The following is a 20,304-nucleotide window of genomic DNA, read 5'->3' as shown; positions in this document are numbered from 1 at the left end:
TTTGCCGGGCGGCCATAATGGAAGGACAATACAAATGGAGGTATATCCAAGCTAGGATGATGTCTAGTTCTAATCCCGGTCAGAAACAAAGACTAATGGATGGGTGGGGGAGTTTGTCTACCAAAGACAATATATTCCACAGAAGGGAAGGAGGTAGTGCTACCTTGGCATGGTCCCAGATTAGACACCAGCAGGGCTGTGTGGTACCTGTAGATATGTAGGAAGGCCCAATATAAATGAAGCTGCCTTACCTTGGTCAGGAAATCAGAATCAGGAGGCAGTGGGTGACACTTAACAGGAGGAGCAGAAGGTGAGAAAGAGCATTCACCTGCTTTGTAATTGTGATTTTGATGATTGTGCACACTTGGTGAGGTATTTTGGTGTAATAAAATGCTTTATTTGAACCTCGGACTGAGCTGGGTGATATTGTGTGTGAGGTTTGGGGCTCAGTGGTGCCTCCTTGTGGTTACAACTTGTATTTCTTCAAACTAAATGTATCCACTTCACCGTCACCACCTAACAGAGCAAAGAGAAGTAAATTTTTCCTGTCATGTAAACCCCACCTGCTATTTTCAAACTAGCTTATAGCCAATTATATGATGTATAGCGTGGATGTGATTAAGATTCAAGTGACTGTCGTTCTTATGACTGTTGCCCAATCTAACATTCTCAATGGTGAGCTTATCCTGGCAGTACAGAGCTCAAGGCAGGAAACAGGTCGAGACAGAGTGGTTAGTCCATTGCTGGACCCACTCATGCACATACCCAAGGCCATCTTAACAGCATTAAAGGCCCCCAGGCAAAGCAGTGCCCTGGGGCCCCAACCGACACAACCATTTACAGGCATAAAAATGTAAATTGTTGATAACATTAAACATGTATTTATTGTATTGATACTTACAATAAAATCAGTGTTTAAACATTAAAAAACATGCAAGACAGCAATGATTAATCAACACAAACATTTGAGCAATATAACACGAGCCTTGAAAAATTCATAATTTCAACATATAAATGATTCTCAATTGGTAATCCATACAGGCAGAGATGGCACAGTATGAAATTACTATGAATTATTTATTATTAATCAAGTGTTCAGCACAAACATTTGTAAAATTTCTTTTCAGAGAATTGAGTTGATGTGACATTAACATATACGCTTTTACATTATGTAGTTTACAAGATCCGTGCACATACTGTACATGCATGTGAGGTTGCAGAGATGACCGTGATACTAAATCAGAGGCGAATGCCAATGTCCACTTGTAACACAATAACAAATGTTTATAGTTTAGTATTGTATAGTATTTATTTATTGACAGCAAGTCACAACATACATAGATTAGCATGGGGCCCCTATGCTCCTGGGCATGCCCATGCGTTAAGATGGCCCTGCACCATCCTCACTCTCACAAAGATCCAATATGGAATTGTGTCTTTGGATTTAAGCGAGGAAAATCCTTATAGACATAGGGAGAACATGCATAATTCCCTTGGTTGTGACTGTGTGAGGAGTTCTAACCCAGCACACTCTATCTGTGTTATCCACTGTGCCACCATTCCACTCACTATAGAAAGATATCTGCTAACACAAAATTTTGTATTGGGAATTAAATTCTGCCTGGGAGATCATTACTATTTAATACACTATAACTACACTGCTCACAAAAATTAAAGGAACACTTTAAAGAAACACATTAGATACATCATATCTCAATATGAAGTTGGATATCTATACAAATAACGACAGGGCAATGTCTTAGGAACAAAAGGATGCCAAATCTTTTAATGGAAATAAAAGTTTTCTGCCTACGGAGGGCTCAATTGTGTAGACACCCTAAAATCAGAGTGAAATGAAGATGTGGCAGGCTAGTCCATTTTTTTCAAAAACTTAATTTCTGCTACGCAAAATGCTTTTCAGTATCTTGTGTGGCCCCCACGAGCTTGTATGCATGCTTGACAACGTCGGGGCATGCTCCTAATGAGACAACAGATGGTGTCTTGTGGCATTTCCTCCCAGATCTGTATGAGGGCATCCCTGAGCTGTTGTACAGTCTGAGGAGCAACCTGGCGGCGCCTAATGGACCGAAACATAATGTCCCACAGATGTTCTATTGGGTGTAAGTCAGGGGATCATGAAGGCCATTCAATTGTTTCAATTCCTTCATCCTCCAGGTACTGCCTGCATACTCTTGCCACATGAGGCCGGGCATTGTCGTGCATTAGGAGGAAACCAGGACCTACTGCACCAGCGTAGGGTCTGACAATGGGTCCAAGGATTTCATCCTGATACCTAATGGCAGTCAAGATGCCGTTGTCTAGCCTGTAGAGGTCTGTGAGTCGCTCATGCTAAACGATGTTACAGGCAGCATAATATTCTCCACGGCATCTCCTGACCCTTTCACGTCTTTCACATATACTCAGGGTGAACCTGCTCTCATATGTGAAAAGCACAGGACGCCAGTGGTGGACCTGCCAATTCTGGTATTCTATGTCAAATGCCAATTGAGCTCCCCGGTGCTCTGCAGTGAGCACAGAGCACAGTAGATATTTGGGCCCTCAGGCAACCCTCATGAAGTCTGTTTCTGATTGTTTGGTCAGAGACATTCACACCAGTGGCCTGCTGGAGGTCATTTTGTTGGGCTCTGGCAGTGCTCATCCTGTTCCTCCTTGCCCAAAGGAGCAGATACTGGTCCTGCTGATGGGTTATGGACCTTCTATGGCCCTCTCCAGCTCTCCTAGAGTAACTGCTTGTCTCCTAGAATCTCCTCCATGCCCTTGAGACTGTGCAGGGAGACACAGCAAACCTTCTGGCAATGACACATATTGATGTGCCATCCTGGAGAAGTTGGACTACCTGTGCAACCTCTGTAGGGTCCAGGTATCACCTTGTGCTACCAGTAGTGACACTGACTGTAGCCAAATGCAAAACTAGTGAAGAAACAGTCAGAAAAGATGAGGAGGGAAAATGTCAGTGGCCTCCACCTGTTAAACCATTCCTGTTTTGGGGGTCACCTCATTGTTGCCCCTCTAGTGCATCTGTTGTTAATTTCATTAACACCACAGCAGCTGAAACTGATTAACAACCCCCTCTGCTACTTAACTGACCAGATTAATATCCCATAAGTTTCATTGACTTTATGCTATACTCTGATTAAAAAGTGTTCCTTTAATTCTTTTGAGCAGTATATTAACAAAGTGCATTCTTATAAGAGTTGTATATTGGAATTTATTTGCAACATTCATCGTACATAGTTGCTGTGTTTTTCTCAATGTCGGCTTTTGGTATCACTATCTCCTCATATTTTAAAAATGAAACAGGATGGTGACAATTGAATGACCAATGGTAGACACGGCTTTAAGCCATCATAAATGACACCAAGTAGTATAGTAAATTTTAGGATGACCAGAAGGGGGCTGATCTGCCAGTTAGCTTTGGTAAACTCAATTTTGATATTACATTTTCTAAAAAAATCTGTGATTTTCATGCATTTACTGTATTTTTTCTGTAAAGCATAAAATATCAGAAATTCAAAATTTTATTGTGTCTGGGACTATGACGTTAAACTGCATCCAGCCCTATAAGTTGTCCTCCACTTGCAGGGAAAACTTGGGAGTTGGTGGCAGAATTGGCACTTCAGCCACTGTAATTACTTCATGCAGCTCCAAAATGGCAGACAGGACTCCTTTCTGCTCTCCAGAAGTAGAGTAGCTCTGCTGCAGCCACCCATAGGAAGGATGCTCGCATTATGATGGGGATGGGGTACAGCCCTTGGGAGCCTCATTCCCAGAAGAGCCAAAACTGCTGGAGAACCAATGGGGCCAGGCCTGTTGAGGATCTGAACTGGTGTGGTGGTGAGGCATTGCCCAATGCATGGTAGCACTCGGTCCTAATTTGAGGTGGTCGATCCGGGTAGGTGCTTGGAATGTCTTGTCTCTCCTGCATGATGATCATTTTCCTCTGCTGTCAGAAGCATCACAGTAGCAGCACCCTCTGAGGTGTGCAGACCTGGGGTCCCCATGGGTCTGACGACCATATTGAAAGTGGCTCAGAGTTCCTTGACTTTACAAAAAGTCAGGGGCTGTGGATCGCTGGATCCTAGCTCCTGGCTCCAGTGCCATGAGCCACATCATTGGACTTGGTACTCCAATACTGGTTTTGTTAAAAAACGCTGGTCTATATGAATGCTGGCTATTTTAATGCCACTTGAATTTTTCATAAAGATGTTTTACATCTCAGCCCTCCATCGTTATCCATGTGTAATCTCGTCCTCACACACTTGCCTGCTACCGAATTCCTAAATCAGGTCAGTTAGGTCCAAGCTCCTTTATCTTTATATTTTATGAAGGGGTGTTTCATTAAAGAAATAACCAAATTTGATTTGATTTCTGAAATAACGTTACTGGCGAGTGTGAACTGTGAACCAGGAACGTGAACATGAAATAGTTCATCGGTGATTGTCCAATCACATTTGATTAAAAAACCTAAAACAGTACTAATTTGCTGCCAATAAATGTGGTAGTGTCCAGGGCATACAGAGCTGCGTCCCCAGAAGAATATGAAACCAACCAATTAAAGCACAGCCTCAGGTCACCTGCATGCCAAAAGATGAAGGACTTAAATACAAGTTCATTTGGCTGGCATCCTTCACTCTGGAAATGTAGGTATTAACACAAAAATGAAACAAATTAAACGAAGTCCAAACTATTTTTTAATGAATGTTGACATGTGATGACACCAAGCACTTTGTGCAAATAAACAAATTTATTTCATGATTATTTCACATTATCTAACTAATTTAAGTAGAGTTTATAAATATATATATAATTTGAAGATTTTTTTTATTAATTTAAGAGATAATTATAATTTTATACATCACATTCATTCACCACTCCATTGTTTTCTAAATAAACAGGAACTTGGGAGTCTTTGCAGACAATTTTTAAGCTTTTTGATGATTTCATGGACTGATCCTTAAATCCTCTATTAAATGAACTTTGATTCACAGGAGGCTTTGTCAATTCCATCTCTTCTATGCAATTCTTGTCTGAGTCAGATTCAGTAATTTCATCATTAAAGGCTTGAACGTGACGGTGCAGTTTCCTTGTTCCGTACGTTTTTGAGTTTTCAACTCTGTATGGAAATCAAAAAGCAGTAAACAATTACAAAAATATCAGTAAGGGCACAGATAAGTAAAGAACAACAACATAAATGTGCTTTTATTCCTACCTTAGATACCACTTGCTCTCTAATCCATATTGTTTTCCACAGATCCCAAACCTTGTCCACATCCATCGAGGCAGCCGTCGTTCCAGCATTAGTATAGTTGCTACTACCTATGAAAAATATTAAAGCTACTTCAGACTGGATCAATTAACTTTACATCTATTTATTTAAGGGTGGCTAATTGGCTAGCAATGCTGTCTCACAGTTCTAAGCTTCTGGGCTGTAATCCAAGACTGTCTGGGTGGAATATTAACATTTTTGATGAGTATGTTAAGGTTTTCCACAGCTACTTTGATTTGCTCACAAATCACCAAATTATTGTAGTTAGGCTTATTGGTGATTTTAGATTCGCCCTGTGTAATTAAGTGTACCCTATAATAGCATGGTTGTTTTCTGACATACCTCTCTCTATAATCATTTATTGGAGTAGCTGGTTTAAAAAAATAAGCCAATTTATTTATTTCCCTTATTCCTTTGTAAACATAACACATTCAGTATAGTTTTGGTTATTTATACTACTGGATGATAATAAACCCATCCATCCATCCATCCATTTTCTAACCCGCTGAATCCAAATAGGGTCACGGGGGTCTGCTGGAGCCAATCCCAGCCAACACTGGGCACAAGGCAGGAACCAATCCTGGGCAGGGTGCCAACCCACTTCAGGACACACACAAACACCAAGCACACACTAGGGCCAATGTAGAATCGCCAATCCACCTAACCTGCATGTCTTTGGATTGTGGGAGGAAACCGGAGCACCCGGAGGAAACCCACGCAGACACGGGGAGAACATGCAAACTCCACGCAGGGAGGACCCGGGAAGTGAACCCGGGTCTCCTAACTGCGAGGCAGCAGCGCTACCACAGCGCTACCACTGCGCCACCGTGCCGCCCCATAATAAACCCAGTTCTTTAATTAAAAAAAAAAATGACTAAATATGTTTGGTAAAAATCTTATTGAGCTAAGAAATGGTCAAACTAAACATGCTAGAGTGAAGAATATGTAAAGAAAAAATCATAGTCACAAAGCTGAATGCAGTATATATATATATATATATATATATATAAAGTATGTTTAAAAAGCATTTTAACAATGATTGAAAAATAGCTTATAATATTACCTAATTAGATAGAAACATAATAATTACCTTTAATGAAAGTGATATGTATAAACAAAGCAAAAAAAAAATTACACACACCTGGGGACTCATGCATAACGTCATGCGTAGAATGCACACTATAACATGGCATATGGATAAAAGCGGAAATGTTCGTATGCACAAAAAATCCAGATGCATAAAAATGTGCAAATGCCAACTTCCATGTTCTTCAGCTCCATAAATCCCAGTCAGCGTGAAAAGTAACGCAGGTGCACACACCTGCTGTCCCGCCATAGCTCCTCCCAGAATTACACCTCTTTGAATACGCAAATCAATATAAATAGCCCTTAAGCTCAGCCTTTTGTGAAAAGACAATGGCAAAAGCACCGGGGAAAATAGAAGAAGTTCAGAGAATACCAAGTGAAGGCAAGGAAAAACTTACTATTTGTTGGTTTAAACAGTGATATAATCAACAAGAGGAAATTGATCGAGTGATATAGCGTGTCGGAGAAACTCAAAAGTTCAAGTTTACAAAGTCGCACAGTGCCCGAAATAAAAAAGAAGTTGTCAGATATCAAAGTCGTCGTGAAAAGGCAAGATGTAGCACACCGTCTGAGTGTCATATGAAAGCTCATTAGAGTACAGAGAAAAGAAAAAAAAATAGGGACAAAGTGAGAAAAAAGCTCGAAATGCCAACTTTAATTTCGAAATTTCCCCTTTAATCACGTAGTTTATTTTGGCATTAAAGTAGAACACCATAAACTTCATCTTTAAATCGTTTAATTTACTAGTTTCTCAAATACCATCGTAACTAAAGTAGCACGTTAAATGCTTTGTTTTGTATGTGTTCTTCTATGTGCTCTATGTGTGTGAATCACTACATGCTTCTTAAATAGACTCTACTCTTCCTCCGAAAGGAAACAGAATCTTTACATTCGTGATATTATAGCTCTCTGAATAATTAAAATACTGAGATTTATACGTGATATCACTTTCATGATGATAGGAGTTAAAGCATGTTATTAAACATGGGAACACAGTGGTAGTGATAGAGACGAGCTGGTGCCTCGTCCACAGATTGTTCCTGCCTCCCACAGGATGCTTGCTGCTCCGTTCGCGATCTTCGATGAAATAATTTACTGCAGCAGTACTGTCTCTTTCAAAAGTACTAACCCCAAATTCCTGTCCTTCCTTTTCTTTCTCCAAGTAACCAATCCCCACACAATCAGCTATGTAATAGATGTTAAGCCATCTGCAAGCTTAGAATGCCGATTCTTCAAAACCTTTAAGGAACATTGAAATATTTTGGAATACATGTTAATTATTCTATCCATCTATCTTTCCAGTGTCGCGAATTGAGCGTGGAAATGGGTGTATGTAACATTTTTGTACGTACACACCGTTTATACACAAGGCCCCTGGTAACCACATACATGAACACTAACAGCACTAATACCTTTGATTTCTTTTCAGTTTAGTTTCATTGTAGTTTATGCTTTTTCCAATGTTCTTTATGATTAACTGACATATTGTAGTTGACCTAATTTGATTAAATATTTCAACACCTTGTTAATTGCATACGTTTTCACTGTGATTCCCATGGCCTTATAATGATTTTTGGGAGACTATCCTTGAAAGCATATAGTTTTTTTTTAAACAGAGAAAGTATGAAACACTGAAATGGTAGATGAGCACCTGTTCAGAAATTAGGGGATCAAAATAGATACTATTATACAGTGGAAAAACAAGCAAAATGCATTGAACAGAAGCAGTTTATATGGTGCCACAGGAGGTTACCTTAAAAAGCAACCACTTCATTCTGGAAGAGGGTAGAAATCAAGGACCACTTCTATTTAGTTTGACGATTCTGGTTTTGAGTTTTGATGTAATAAGTATTAAACATTATGGTTTATTTTATATGTGAATAAATAGAAAATCTCTGAGCAACTAAAAGCAATGTTTTTTAAAATATTAAATTAATTGGAGATTCCAAAGTGAGTGATACTGACATAATCAAAAAGCCCAAGATTAAAAAACACACTGGTGCTACATAACATTTACCTTGGGGTGTTCAAACAAAACTAGTGATTTTAAATATACTGTAAATACTTATACAGTAATCCCTCCTCGATTGCGGGGGTTGCGTCCCAGAACCCCCCGCGATAGATGAAAATCCACGAAGTAGTAACCATATGTTTGTATGGTCATTTTTATATATTTTAAGCCCTTATAAACTCTCCCACACTGTTAACATTATTAGAGCCCTCTAGACATGAAATAACACCCTTTAGTCAAAAGTTTAAACTGTGCTCCATGACAAGATAGAGATGACAGTTCTTTCTCACAATTAAAAGAATGCAAATATATCTTCTCTTCAAAGGAATGCGTGTCAGGAGCAGAGAATGTCTGAGAGAGAGCGCGCAAGAGAAAAGCAAACAATCAAAAAATCAATACGTGCTTTTGGGCTTTTAAGTATGCTGAAGCGCCACGATAAAGCGGCATGTTTTAGAGGAGCGTCCGTATCCTCTAGGCAAACAGCCTCTGTGCAAACAGCCCCTCTGCTCACACCTCCTCCGTCAGGTGCAGAGAGAGTGAGAGAGACAGAGAAAAGCAAACAATCAAGCACCGCACAGGAAGCATATCGTATATGATTGACGAGTTTTATTTAATACGTAATACATGCTCTGATTGGGTAGCTTCTAAGCCATCCGCCAATAGCGTCCCTTGTATGAAATCAACTGGGCAAACAAACTGAGGAAGCATGTACCATAAATTAAAAGACCCATCATCCACAGGAATCCGCGAACCAGCAAAAAAGCCATGATATATATTTAAATATGCTTACATTTAAAATCCGCGATGGAGTGAAGCTGCGAAAGTCGAAGCGCGATATAGCGAGGGATCACTGTAATGTGTCTTATAGCAAAGCATATTTGAGAAATAATTATGGATTGGAAACTAACAAACATTCTCCTGTTACATCAAAGAAGTGAGTTACCAGGCCAACCCTAGTAACTATAGTCCATATGCCTTAATATAATCACAGCAAAATTAATGGAAGGAACTATTACAGATGATATGAGCAACAAGTAAGAGTATTAATGAAGAGTCAATATGGATTTAGAAAGAAGAAATCATGCTTAACAAATACTGTATATTAGGAAGCAACAAAAGAATTCTGTCATTGTGGTGTTTGTGACATGAAATACTGTATGTTGGATTTTAAGAGAGTTTTGATAAGGCTCTCACATCTGTAGTGTAGGATATGCTGTACAAAATGATTAGATCAGGGTAGAAGGGAGCAGGGAAAAGGACTACATCAAGAGGTGTAAAAAGTAGATACATAAACTTTCATCATTGACTCCTACCCATAAAAACAGGAACTTAATCCATGGGTTATTGAAAAACTGGCAAGAGCTTGCCTTACCTAACTAGCTTTATGACAGCTGAACTAAAATGCTGGTAAAAAGTTGCACATGGCAATGAGGTTGGACTTTCCAGAACTGCAGATGTCTTGACAGCTTACATTGTGATTGGCCTCACTGTATCTGAAAACAGCACATCATAAATCAAGCCAGCACCTGTATTTTCTGAGAAAAATATGCTGGGATGCACAGCACCGAGCAAGAATTAATCATTTACCAACTGTGACTCTACAACTGTAGATGATCACATGAGGAATATAAGTATTCATATTTCATGAAAAATAGGCAAATGGCTAGGAACATGAATATCATAGGCAGGAACTCAAGACCTCTTCTTGGAACCATAATCCTTCCAATTTCTCTAATACATGAATTTGATATTGTCTGTACTTCAAATTCAGATTCCTTATACACCATAATGGGAGATGAGGAATTGGATTGAGGGATCCAAATACAGGATGCCAATAATTTCAGACTGAATACTTCAAAAGGAAGAATGTACTTCTAAAACATGAGTGTATAAGTTAAGTGACTTACTTGTCTTATGATTTTGAATGGCCTTCTATATTGTGGGTACCACATTTGAAATTGTATATCTAATCTCAATTTTTTTTGTGCACATCCACACACCCTGAACTATTGTACAGTGATGGTACTTGTCATGTTGGTCCTCAAACTCCTTGTATTTAGCATTGGCTCTGATTAGGCTGGCACAGACCCTGGACCAAATTTGCTTCAAGTAATGAATTGTATTTTTAGAGCCCAATACTGGGGAAGACATTGGAGAAACTGACAAAATAGGTGGTTTTAAACCATGCATTTACTGAAAGAGGAAGATTCCACTCCAGCTAGACTTTTGAGCATTTGTAACTCTGCCCACAGCAAATAATTGTATCCATTCAACTAAAAGTCAGAAACATGGCAGCAAAGATAATTTTGTAGTTAACTATTGATCCTCTCCATGACACACACTTTGGTTCCATTCCTGAAATAATAGATACAGGAAACCAGTGTAACAGAAAAATATGGGCAATAAAGAATTCCGACAGCTTCTTAGCTGTGGATGATTTCTTTAGTAGGATAAAGTGGGTTGCTTTAAAAACAAAGAGATATTTTCTGGCTTGCAGAATTCGGTAAATAAACTTGAAGTTAATTGTCATGCATACATACAGTGGTGCTGTAAAGGTTTCAGCTTAAAGTTACCTTCAAATGTAAACAGATCTTTAACTAAACCAATGAAAAGGGATAAAGAAAACAATATAAAATAAACAGGATGCAAAATGTTATGTTATTTATTGATCAGACCTATCTAACACTGAATGTTTTTGTCAGAAAAATATTATTGAACCATTCAGTTAAGTTAAGTTCAATTAAGGGGATAATTAGAATAAGAAATGTCAATTAATGGGATGAGAATTAACTCTGAGTTTGTATGGACCAGCCCTATTAACAAAGCATAAACCTGAGTTTTAACTGCCGGAGTCTGGTCTTGACCATACTGGTGTTTGATTGCATGCCATGACTTCTGCAAAGGAAGTTTCAGGGACCTCAGAAAAATACTTTTTGATGCTCATGAGGCTGTAACAATAACTAAAGAATATTGGTTTCATTAGACTACAGTCAATCAGATAGTGTACAATTGGTGAACATTCAACATCATTGTTACTCTCCTTAAAAGTATAATATTCACAAAGATCTCATATTCACAAAGAGCACTTGCAGTTGCTGCTCCTCACCTGTGGAACTCTTTACTTCATTACATAAAGGAGTCATCTACAATTGAACTGTTCAAAACAAGACTAAAGATCTGATGGTTTCCTCGTTGTGATTATGTAACATTACTTCCATTTTTTATTTATTTTATTTATGTTCATATATTTTATTTCTATTTATGTTATTTGTATGTTTTCTTTTATTCTATTATTGTAAAGCACTTTGCCCACAACATTCCTATGTTGTTTTAAATGTGCTATATAAATAAATTTACATTGACATCTCCAGAGTAACACTTAAGGATCTGCTGCCCTCTCTTGCACTGCCTAATGGCAGTGTTCCCTATCCATGCAAACATTAAACAAGAAGAGTGTACATGGGAGGACAGCAAGAAGGAAGCCACTACTCCACAATAGGAACACTGTTGCCCATTTACATTTTGATAATACTCCTAACCAAGGAGATCACTACAAGAATGTTATGTTGATGGAGAAGCCAAACATTTTTTTTTTTTGGTGTAAAATGTTATGTTTGACAAAAGACAAATACTACATTTCCACATAAGAACCTCATGCCAACCATGTAATACGGTGGTGGTAGTATCAAGGTTTTGGCCTGTCCTGCTATGAATGGTTTGAGACAGCTTGACATCATTGATGGAACTATGAATTCTATCTAGATTGTACCAGCAAATTAAATGGGAGAATGTCAAGGTGTCCGTGTGCATACTGGACCTCAACAGAAAGTGGTTCTTGCAGTGAGACAACAACCCTTATAGATGCCACGGAGGCTGGATGGGCATCCAGGCCAGAAGAGGGGATAGTTCCTTACCCGGATAGGAGGCTCCTGACAGGCAGATAAGCATCCCAGCCGGGAAGGAGAAAGGGATCAGACCCAGAAGCAAGGACCAGAAGAGATGGACGGACAGCCCACTGAAAAGGAAAGATGTTGCTGTGGGCTTTTTTCTCCTCCAGCATACTAGATGGCAGCAGCCCCGGATATCCGTGCCCAGTGGGAAGCCAGTAGGGCATGCCAGGAAATGTAGTCCGGCAGGGCAGCCCTGCTGGGGTCACTAGGTACCGTGAAAGAGGGAGCTGCAGTGAGACAAACCCTCTGCTATAATGGACTTCCATGTGACCTGATGAGGAGCAGTCACATGGATCATCCCAGGGCAAGCTGGGAAAACAAACATGGCCAGCAAAGAAGGAAAACACAGGTGAGTTCCCCTTTAATTCTTCCTAGGGGCTGAGTGTACTGATCCAGGCAACAAAATTTTATCACCGAGGCTGATCAGTCCTGTCCACGATCGTCCGGTGTAGTGACCCCGGCTGAATGATGGTCAACTCTCAGACTGATGGTTTATGAATGTTTATTACCATTTCCGTGACCTTGTTTCATAAACACTCCGTAAGAGCTATAAAGGCAAAGTACAAAATAAAAAGCATGTAAATAACAACAAACATTCATAACTTTTGTTTTGCATATAACACAGAGAAATTAATACCTTGGTCACTTTTCAGCGAGGTGCTGTTTGTTAACCCCATATGTTGCCATTTTCCTTTCCTATTCCCCACAAAAACTACACAATTATGTAAACCAAACACACCCAATAACTTATTAGAATAAAACTCACTGAAACACTGTGATTCAAGCCCTGCAGAAGCATCATGTGTTTCTTATATCCGAAGCCACCTCTCTCAGAGATTCTACCGCTTATACTGACAGAGCCTCAACCAGAAGTGACCGTCATATCTGACGGAAAAACATGAAGCCTTCTCAAATAACCCATGGAAAAGCCAGAGGAGCCAATTGATCTGGATAGGCTTGAGAACTTGGTAAAGCTGTTGTTAACTCTGTGATATGTCCTGGACAATATAGTGATTGCTGTTAGAGAGGTCAAGAAACTGGCAGAGGGCCCAATAAAAGCTGTACACCAGTATCTTCAACAGAGGGTCATAGCGGTAATAAATAAAGTTGATTTGGCTATACAGGTAAGTGAAGACTGTATAGTATATGAAATGGGAGTGCAGTGTGAATCAGTCACTGAGTCAGATGATGGGAATTCAGTAACACTCACTCCAACAAATAATATATGTGAGGGGAAGAGATGAACGGGCAGCCAACTGAAAAGGAAACATGTCACTGGGGGCTTTTTTCACCCCCAGCACACTAGTTGGCAGCAGCTCTTGACATCCATGCCCAGTGGTAAGCCAGTAGGGCATGTCGGGAAATGTCGTTCAGCAGGGCATCCCTGCTGGGTTCAATGGGTGCCGCAAGAGGGTGCTGCAGGGAGATAAGCTCCTTGTTATAATGGACTTTCATGTGACACAGAAGTGCTTCCATCGGGTAAGAGAATTAAGGATAGAGAGAAAACTTGTGTTTTCGTGCTTGTGATAATTAATGGAGGTGAACTGAATAAACCTTCCATTGTTTGAACCTGGGACTCTTTGTGTGTTCATGTTTGGGAGGTTGGAGCTCACTGATGCCCTGGTATCCTTCACACCCTAAACATGCAAGTTACTCTACCACAGAATAGTTAAAGAAGGAGAGAGCATTTATGAAATGGCTAAATAATAATAATAATAATTCTTTACATTTATATAGTGCTTTTCTCACTACTCAAAGTGCTCTCCTAAATGAAATACAAACCTTAATCCAATAAAAATGTTATGGCATAATTTGAAGAAAGCCCACTAGTATCATTAAGATAAAACAGTTCTGTAAGGAAACTGGTGGAATGGGCCAAACCTCCTCCAAGCCAATATGTGGGACTGATCAATACTTATTCAAGTCATTAAGTCATTGCTGCTCAATTAGGTCTCACCACTTACTGAAAGCATAGATTAACATACTTGTTCCAGCAAAGACATTTAATGATGCGTCACTTTGAACTATAAATTAATTAAAAGGTATAATATTTTTGTACTACTTGTTGTTTTTTTTTTCTCTTTATCTATTTTTATGACTTAAATGGAGGTCTGATCACATTTTTATACCAGCTTATGCAAAGATTCAAAAGAACTCCTAATGAGTCCATAAACTTTATATCATCACTGTAGTATAATGACATTTTTATTTTTATATTTCCTTCAGTTCCAAATGAAAAAAAGATATTGTATATGATTTTTTGATACACATGAGGACATTTATTTTTCAGTATGAGTGGCTGTTGAGTTGTAATGAAATTAACCGATAAAGGCTGTAGAAGACCTACTGGGAACCATGGTAGTTCTTATTCTCTACTGTATATTATACAGTACAACTTTTAAACAATTTTCAATAGCCAGCCACCAAAAATGGTTCAGTATAAATTCTTTTGTAATGTACAGTGTCACACATGTGCAAATGTGCCTGAATAAAGATAATTCCACACCAGACCAAGGGAGGCAAGGTGCACTGACTTTCGCTCTCTCAATCCTCTGCCGACCGTTCACGGGAAATCCCACCACCTATGATAATGTCACTTCTGGTTCTGGCGCCTATGATGACGTCACTTCCTGTTTTGGCACCTATGATGATGTCACTTCCGGTCCCAGGCCTTAAAGCCGCCATCTTTGCTTCTATAAGTCAGTTCTGTCTTAGACTTTGTACCAGTTACAACTCTCAAACATTTACCTATTTGCAGTCAGGGCATATTACATGGGTGGCTGCCCCAAACCTTTTTGATGTCCCTTGTGTACTGTATTCTTATCACAAAGAATGAAGCTTTTAAGCCAACACATCTGCTGTGGATTTATTCATTATGAACTGCAATACCTGGGGTTTGTTAGGTTAGGGGCTTGGCTGAATTAATTTAAAAGTAAGGTTTAAATAATAATAATGTAGCATAGAAGAAATTATTACATTTATTATGAAGTATAATAGGAACTGGATCTAGGTCATTTGCCTTGTCATCATAATGCAAAAAAGCAGATAATCTGGTTTTCTCCCCAAGGCAATAGGAGACATTAAAATCAAAATGGCTATAGACAGAGCCCAAGAGGCATAACAAAGGTTAAAATGTTTTGCAATCTTCAAATAAAACTCTGTATGTCTCACTGATATTGCAACCTGGATGAAGGAACATCGTGTTCAGCACAAAATGGCAAAGACACACCTTCTTTTAATCACAGCTCATCTTGTCTGTTCAGTATCTCATCTCTGTACAGCTTGGTTCATTATCACTAACACCTTCCAAATTGGTATTCAAAATTGGGGTGGTAATTGATGACCAGCTTTTCTTCAAGGATCATGTTACTATGGTTTCTCTGCCTTTCAGATTCACTCTGTACAATATCCATAAGATCAGAATGTATCTGATAGAATATTCAGCACAATGTCTGGTCCAGGCTCTGGTCTTTTTATGGCTGGATTACAGCAACTGTCTGCTGGCTGAAGCACTGACATGTGTCACCAAGCCACTGCACCTCAGCACCACACTGGACTAGTATGAGGTTTTTCACAGTGGTCCTTCCACCAACCCCAAGTTTCCCTGTAAATTGGAGGACCTGCTTGCAGATTAATATATACCCAGGACAAAGGTATTGCAGGTTGCTCAAGGGCCAAATGGAGTAGTCACTTCTACCATTTACAGGATTCAAACCAGCAAATCCGAGTGCCAGCACAGATCCCTAGCCTCAGAGCCAACACTCTGTCCTATATTAGTAAAAGTAGCAGCTGAAATGTAGGTAAATGGCTCCAATACCTGTCTCCTGCAAGTAAACAAAAAATACCATAACAGACCAACTGGACACCAAAAAAAAGTGCATGAGTAGAAGCCCAAAATGACACACTAAACCAAAAATCCAGTAAAGAGCCATTAGTGGCAAAAAAAGTCCTTAATTTCAATTTAGCTTTTTTGTGAATGGATCCTATTTATATGAAAGCCACCCATTACTAAACACGCTTGCAGCTGCATGTGAAGATGAATGTGAAGGTGAATCCGATGAATGAAAGGACAGCAATGTGTACAGAGGAAATGGTCACTTGCACTTGAAGAACAGCCATAAAAACTACATAATTATTCAAACACTGGACAAAAGTAAAAGTAAAGATAAGCATAATAAGGACAAATAGTGAAACCAACAGACAATCACATTGCAAGTAGCAGTAATTGAAGGTGCAATTTGAAGATAGTTATAGCATTAAGATATTTTTCTGAAGTGACAATGAATCCAGGTGAAGGACAGATTTCTCAGCAAAATGATTCATACATTATGTGGGAGATGAAGTATAATGTAACTAAATATAGTTTTACATACATCTGAAACCTACAATTACTCCTAATAAGAAGGATTGTGGAGAGATAGTGTATTCATAACTTTCACTTATTATGTTAATACAAAAAAGAAATTAAGAAGATAATAGGAATTTGGCTTATTTGGCACGCTTCATGGAGTAAAAAACAGAGTAAGTTATTCTTGAGTTATACAACAGACTTACGAGGCTAGATGCTTAGTACATTATAAAACATTAGCATCTATATTCAAAAGAAATAAAGTACTAAAAAAATCCACAGAACAGCTGCTAGACTGGACTGCAGAATATTAAAAACTAAGGAAAGATTTAACAGGTCTTGTTCAAAAAGCAGACGCTTTTTGTTTACTTTACTTTTGTTGTTTACTTTAGTATCTCATTGTTTGACTTTTGCTCTTAACCAGACATTACTATGTTTAATTCTCTGTAGTGTATTTTAAGATTATTTATGTACTAGTACTAAAATATAGAGAATTCCAACAAAAAACAAGTGGCGTCCAGTTTTAAAACAAGACCCGAGTTAACAAGCTGAATCTTTTCAGTTCATGAAAATGCAGATTAAGAGCTAATATTATACAGATCATTAAAGTTATAAAGTCAGTTACTGTGCTAGAGCTGATGCCAGCAGTTACTTTAAAATTAATTATTCACCAAAAACATGGGCATATATAAAAGTTTGTTAGGTATGTTGAAATATTTGTCTACACAAAATGAGCCATACATACATGGAATAAGTTACCAAGTATTAGTATTTTGGGGACCTTAAAATGTTAATTTGATTATATATTGTATGCATTTGATGCAGAGGGTTTGGAGTTCTAGGTTGTTTTTTAATGACTTAATATGTATAGTATACCCACTTCCTAAAATTATCAGAATGAAACTGACAAAAGAAAAAAATCTCAGGGTTCAAAAAAAGTGGCAAAAATTGTTCAGATCAGGTTTTCATTCTAATCCTTTTCCTAATCAGAGAGCAGTTTTCACTGCTAATTAACTCATTTTCCCTTCATTTTAATAGCAGTGTTTTTAAGGATTCAGTCCTCTGAATTTATTAGTTTCTTCGTTGAATGGCAGCCAAATAGAAATGAGATGTGAAACGAGCCAACAGACGGCCAGCTAAATTGGAACGTCAAACTCCAGCCAGTTTCACTCCAACCAGTTTCTTAACGAGAAACCAGCTCTTGCTGTTAATTAAAGCCGTTATTGAATATCATGACTTGTTGCTGTTCTCGCTATGCCACAGCGGACTGTTGATTTTACTGTTTTTTCTAAGACCACCGTCAAGATGTTTTGGTAACCTGAACAGACCACCATGACCGAGACCTTCACCTTCCTTTATTTTCAGGTTAGTGGGTCATGTGGCGGCTTGTTTTGTGTCTCATTATTGTTTGGCTGCTAATTAAGGAAAAAGGAATAACTAAGGGGCCTGAGTCACGTCAATTGAGAATAGGGCAAAACAAGTTAATCAGCAGCAAAAACAGCTCACTAATTAAGAAGATGGTTAGAATGAAAACCTGCTGCAGCCACTGCGTCCAACCAGGACCAGAGCTGGACACCCCTGTATTGACCCCTCAAAATCCTTGCATTTTGCCATTTTCACTAATGTTACACAGTCAGTAATTATATGAATTTACTAAATTGTCAGCTCACCCAGATGCACTTACAAGTGAAAAAAGTGCACCCAGCTATTAATTAACCTTCAAGTAGATATAAAGAACACCCTGCCCGGGGTTTGTTTCCTGCCTTGCGCCCTGTGTTGGCTGGGATTGGCTCCAGCAGACCCCCATGACCCTGTAGTTAGGATATAGCGGTTGGATAATGGATGGATGGATGGATAGATATAAAGAAATATACTGAAAGCAAGGTATTATTTCTGTCAAAACACTGGATATTTTTTAACTGTTGGCAAAATGATTGCTAAAATAAAAATCAACATATTGAATTGTCACGGAATTTTGATAACTCACTTGGGCTCTCCAAATCTCATCTCTTTCCTCTGCCACCCTTGTCTGTGTGTCCCCTAGCATGGCAATTAGCAGATTCATGATGAGGAGAAAGGCAAAGATGGTTAAAGCTGCATGGAGAACTTTCACTATGTTTGGAGTCCACACTGAATAATTTAGTGGAATATCCAGAAGTCCTAGAGACAACTCAAATTCTACAAAGAAAGTTGTGGGGAAGTCACCAAATTGTGGATCAGCAGAGGGATCCTGAGTCATGTAAGCCATCCATAGAGCTAAGGGAAAATAAAGGAAATAAATGTAAATTGGAATATAAATGTACAGCATAAATCCTCATATGAACAAACAACAATAAGGAAGCCAAAATTACTTACTAACCTGCAGTGAAGCCAATCACAGTAAAGGTCATCAGCCAAATAAATCTCAACATATCACTAAACATAATCTGCCAGAAACAAAAGGACATGAATTAAATAATAAAAGAAAATTTTCTGTTTTTGTATATTTTGTAGCAAATGATAATGTTTACTGTTTGACAATGTTATTTTAACTGAAGTGTGTGAGACTCAAGGACTATGTTTCTGATGCAGATGTGAGCAACACTGGCGCACTACAAGGAACAGTCTTGTCTCCTTTTCACTTCACTCTGTACACCTCTGACTATAAATATAATAGCAAGTCTTATCAATTGCAGGAATTCTCAGATGATTTTTCATTTATGGATAATATTGATAAAGGGGCATAAGAGAGAGTATAGGAATTAGGTGGAAAACTTTCTTTCTTGGTGCAAAGACAATCATCTGCATCTTAATGTCAGCAAAACCAAGGAATTAGTTATTGGCTTTCGACGTGCCAGAGACTTTATGTTCGGTAACTATTCAGGAAGTAGATGCAGAGGAGGTCATCTCTTACAAGTACTTGAAGGTCCACATTAATGACAGGTTGGACTGGTCTCAGAACAAAAACGAACTTTATAAGAAAGGGCAGAACTGGCTCTTTTTCCTTAAGGGACTGCTTTTCTTTAATGTGGGATGTGACATCCTTTACATTTTCTTCAGCTCTGTGATGGCCAGTGAAATTTCCCGTGCTATGATGTGCAGAGCTGGTAACATCACTTCAAGAGAGGCCAATTGAATTAACAAGTTAATTAAAAGGGTAGCCTTAATTATGGGATGCACTCTGAACCCCTAGGGGTAGTAGCGAAGGAGAGAATTAAAACAAAACTGAATGTCATTATGAGCAATGCTACACATCATGACACTGAGTACTTTTAGCCAACTAATTATTTAGCAAAAGTGTGTGAAGAAATGTTACTGGGGCTTCTTTATACCAACGTCAATATATCTGCAGAACGCCTCACTGTAACAGAGACAGCCAAGTCAAAAGTTGTTTTTCTTTTTCATTTTTTTGCTTTTTAGACATTCTGGTATGCATTCATACCATGGTGTGTGAATATGTGTCTATCTATCTATTTGTGTGTTTATTTATTTAAAGAGCTTCTGTAAAAAGCCACATTTCCCCAGGGCAAAAATAAAGTTCTGTATACCTATAAATAAAGTTCTATCTAATATGACTGGTTCAATTATACTGTATATGCCTAGATGCCTAGAGGCATAGGTTATTACTCTTGCTTCTGAGGAA

The 20,304-nt window shown here is 38.6% G+C and overlaps 1 protein-coding gene across 2 annotated transcripts in view; it reads right to left on the bottom strand.

Annotated features, from left to right (window-relative positions):
- Nucleotides 1-4,682: 4,682 nt before the first annotated feature.
- Nucleotides 4,683-20,304, bottom strand: part of LOC120535725 (transient receptor potential cation channel subfamily V member 6-like) — a 118,999-nt gene continuing 103,377 nt past the window's right edge. The window contains exons 12-15 of one of the 2 annotated variants that reach the window (XM_039763751.1): nucleotides 19,042-19,108; nucleotides 18,670-18,938; nucleotides 5,231-5,337; nucleotides 4,683-5,134 (exon numbers count right to left, since the gene is read on the bottom strand). In XM_039763751.1, coding sequence (XP_039619685.1) covers nucleotides 4,870-5,134; nucleotides 5,231-5,337; nucleotides 18,670-18,938; nucleotides 19,042-19,108 — 708 coding nt within the window. In that variant the 3' untranslated portion in view covers nucleotides 4,683-4,869. The remainder of the gene's footprint in view (nucleotides 5,135-5,230; nucleotides 5,338-18,669; nucleotides 18,939-19,041; nucleotides 19,109-20,304) is intronic. The other variant, XM_039763750.1, reaches the window with a different exon arrangement.

This window comes from Polypterus senegalus, chromosome 9 (genome assembly GCF_016835505.1).
Source record: "Polypterus senegalus isolate Bchr_013 chromosome 9, ASM1683550v1, whole genome shotgun sequence".
Lineage (NCBI taxonomy): Eukaryota > Metazoa > Chordata > Cladistia > Polypteriformes > Polypteridae > Polypterus > Polypterus senegalus.
The sequence above is the reverse complement of the archived record's forward strand: the minus strand, read 5'-3'. Positions and strand labels throughout refer to the sequence as shown.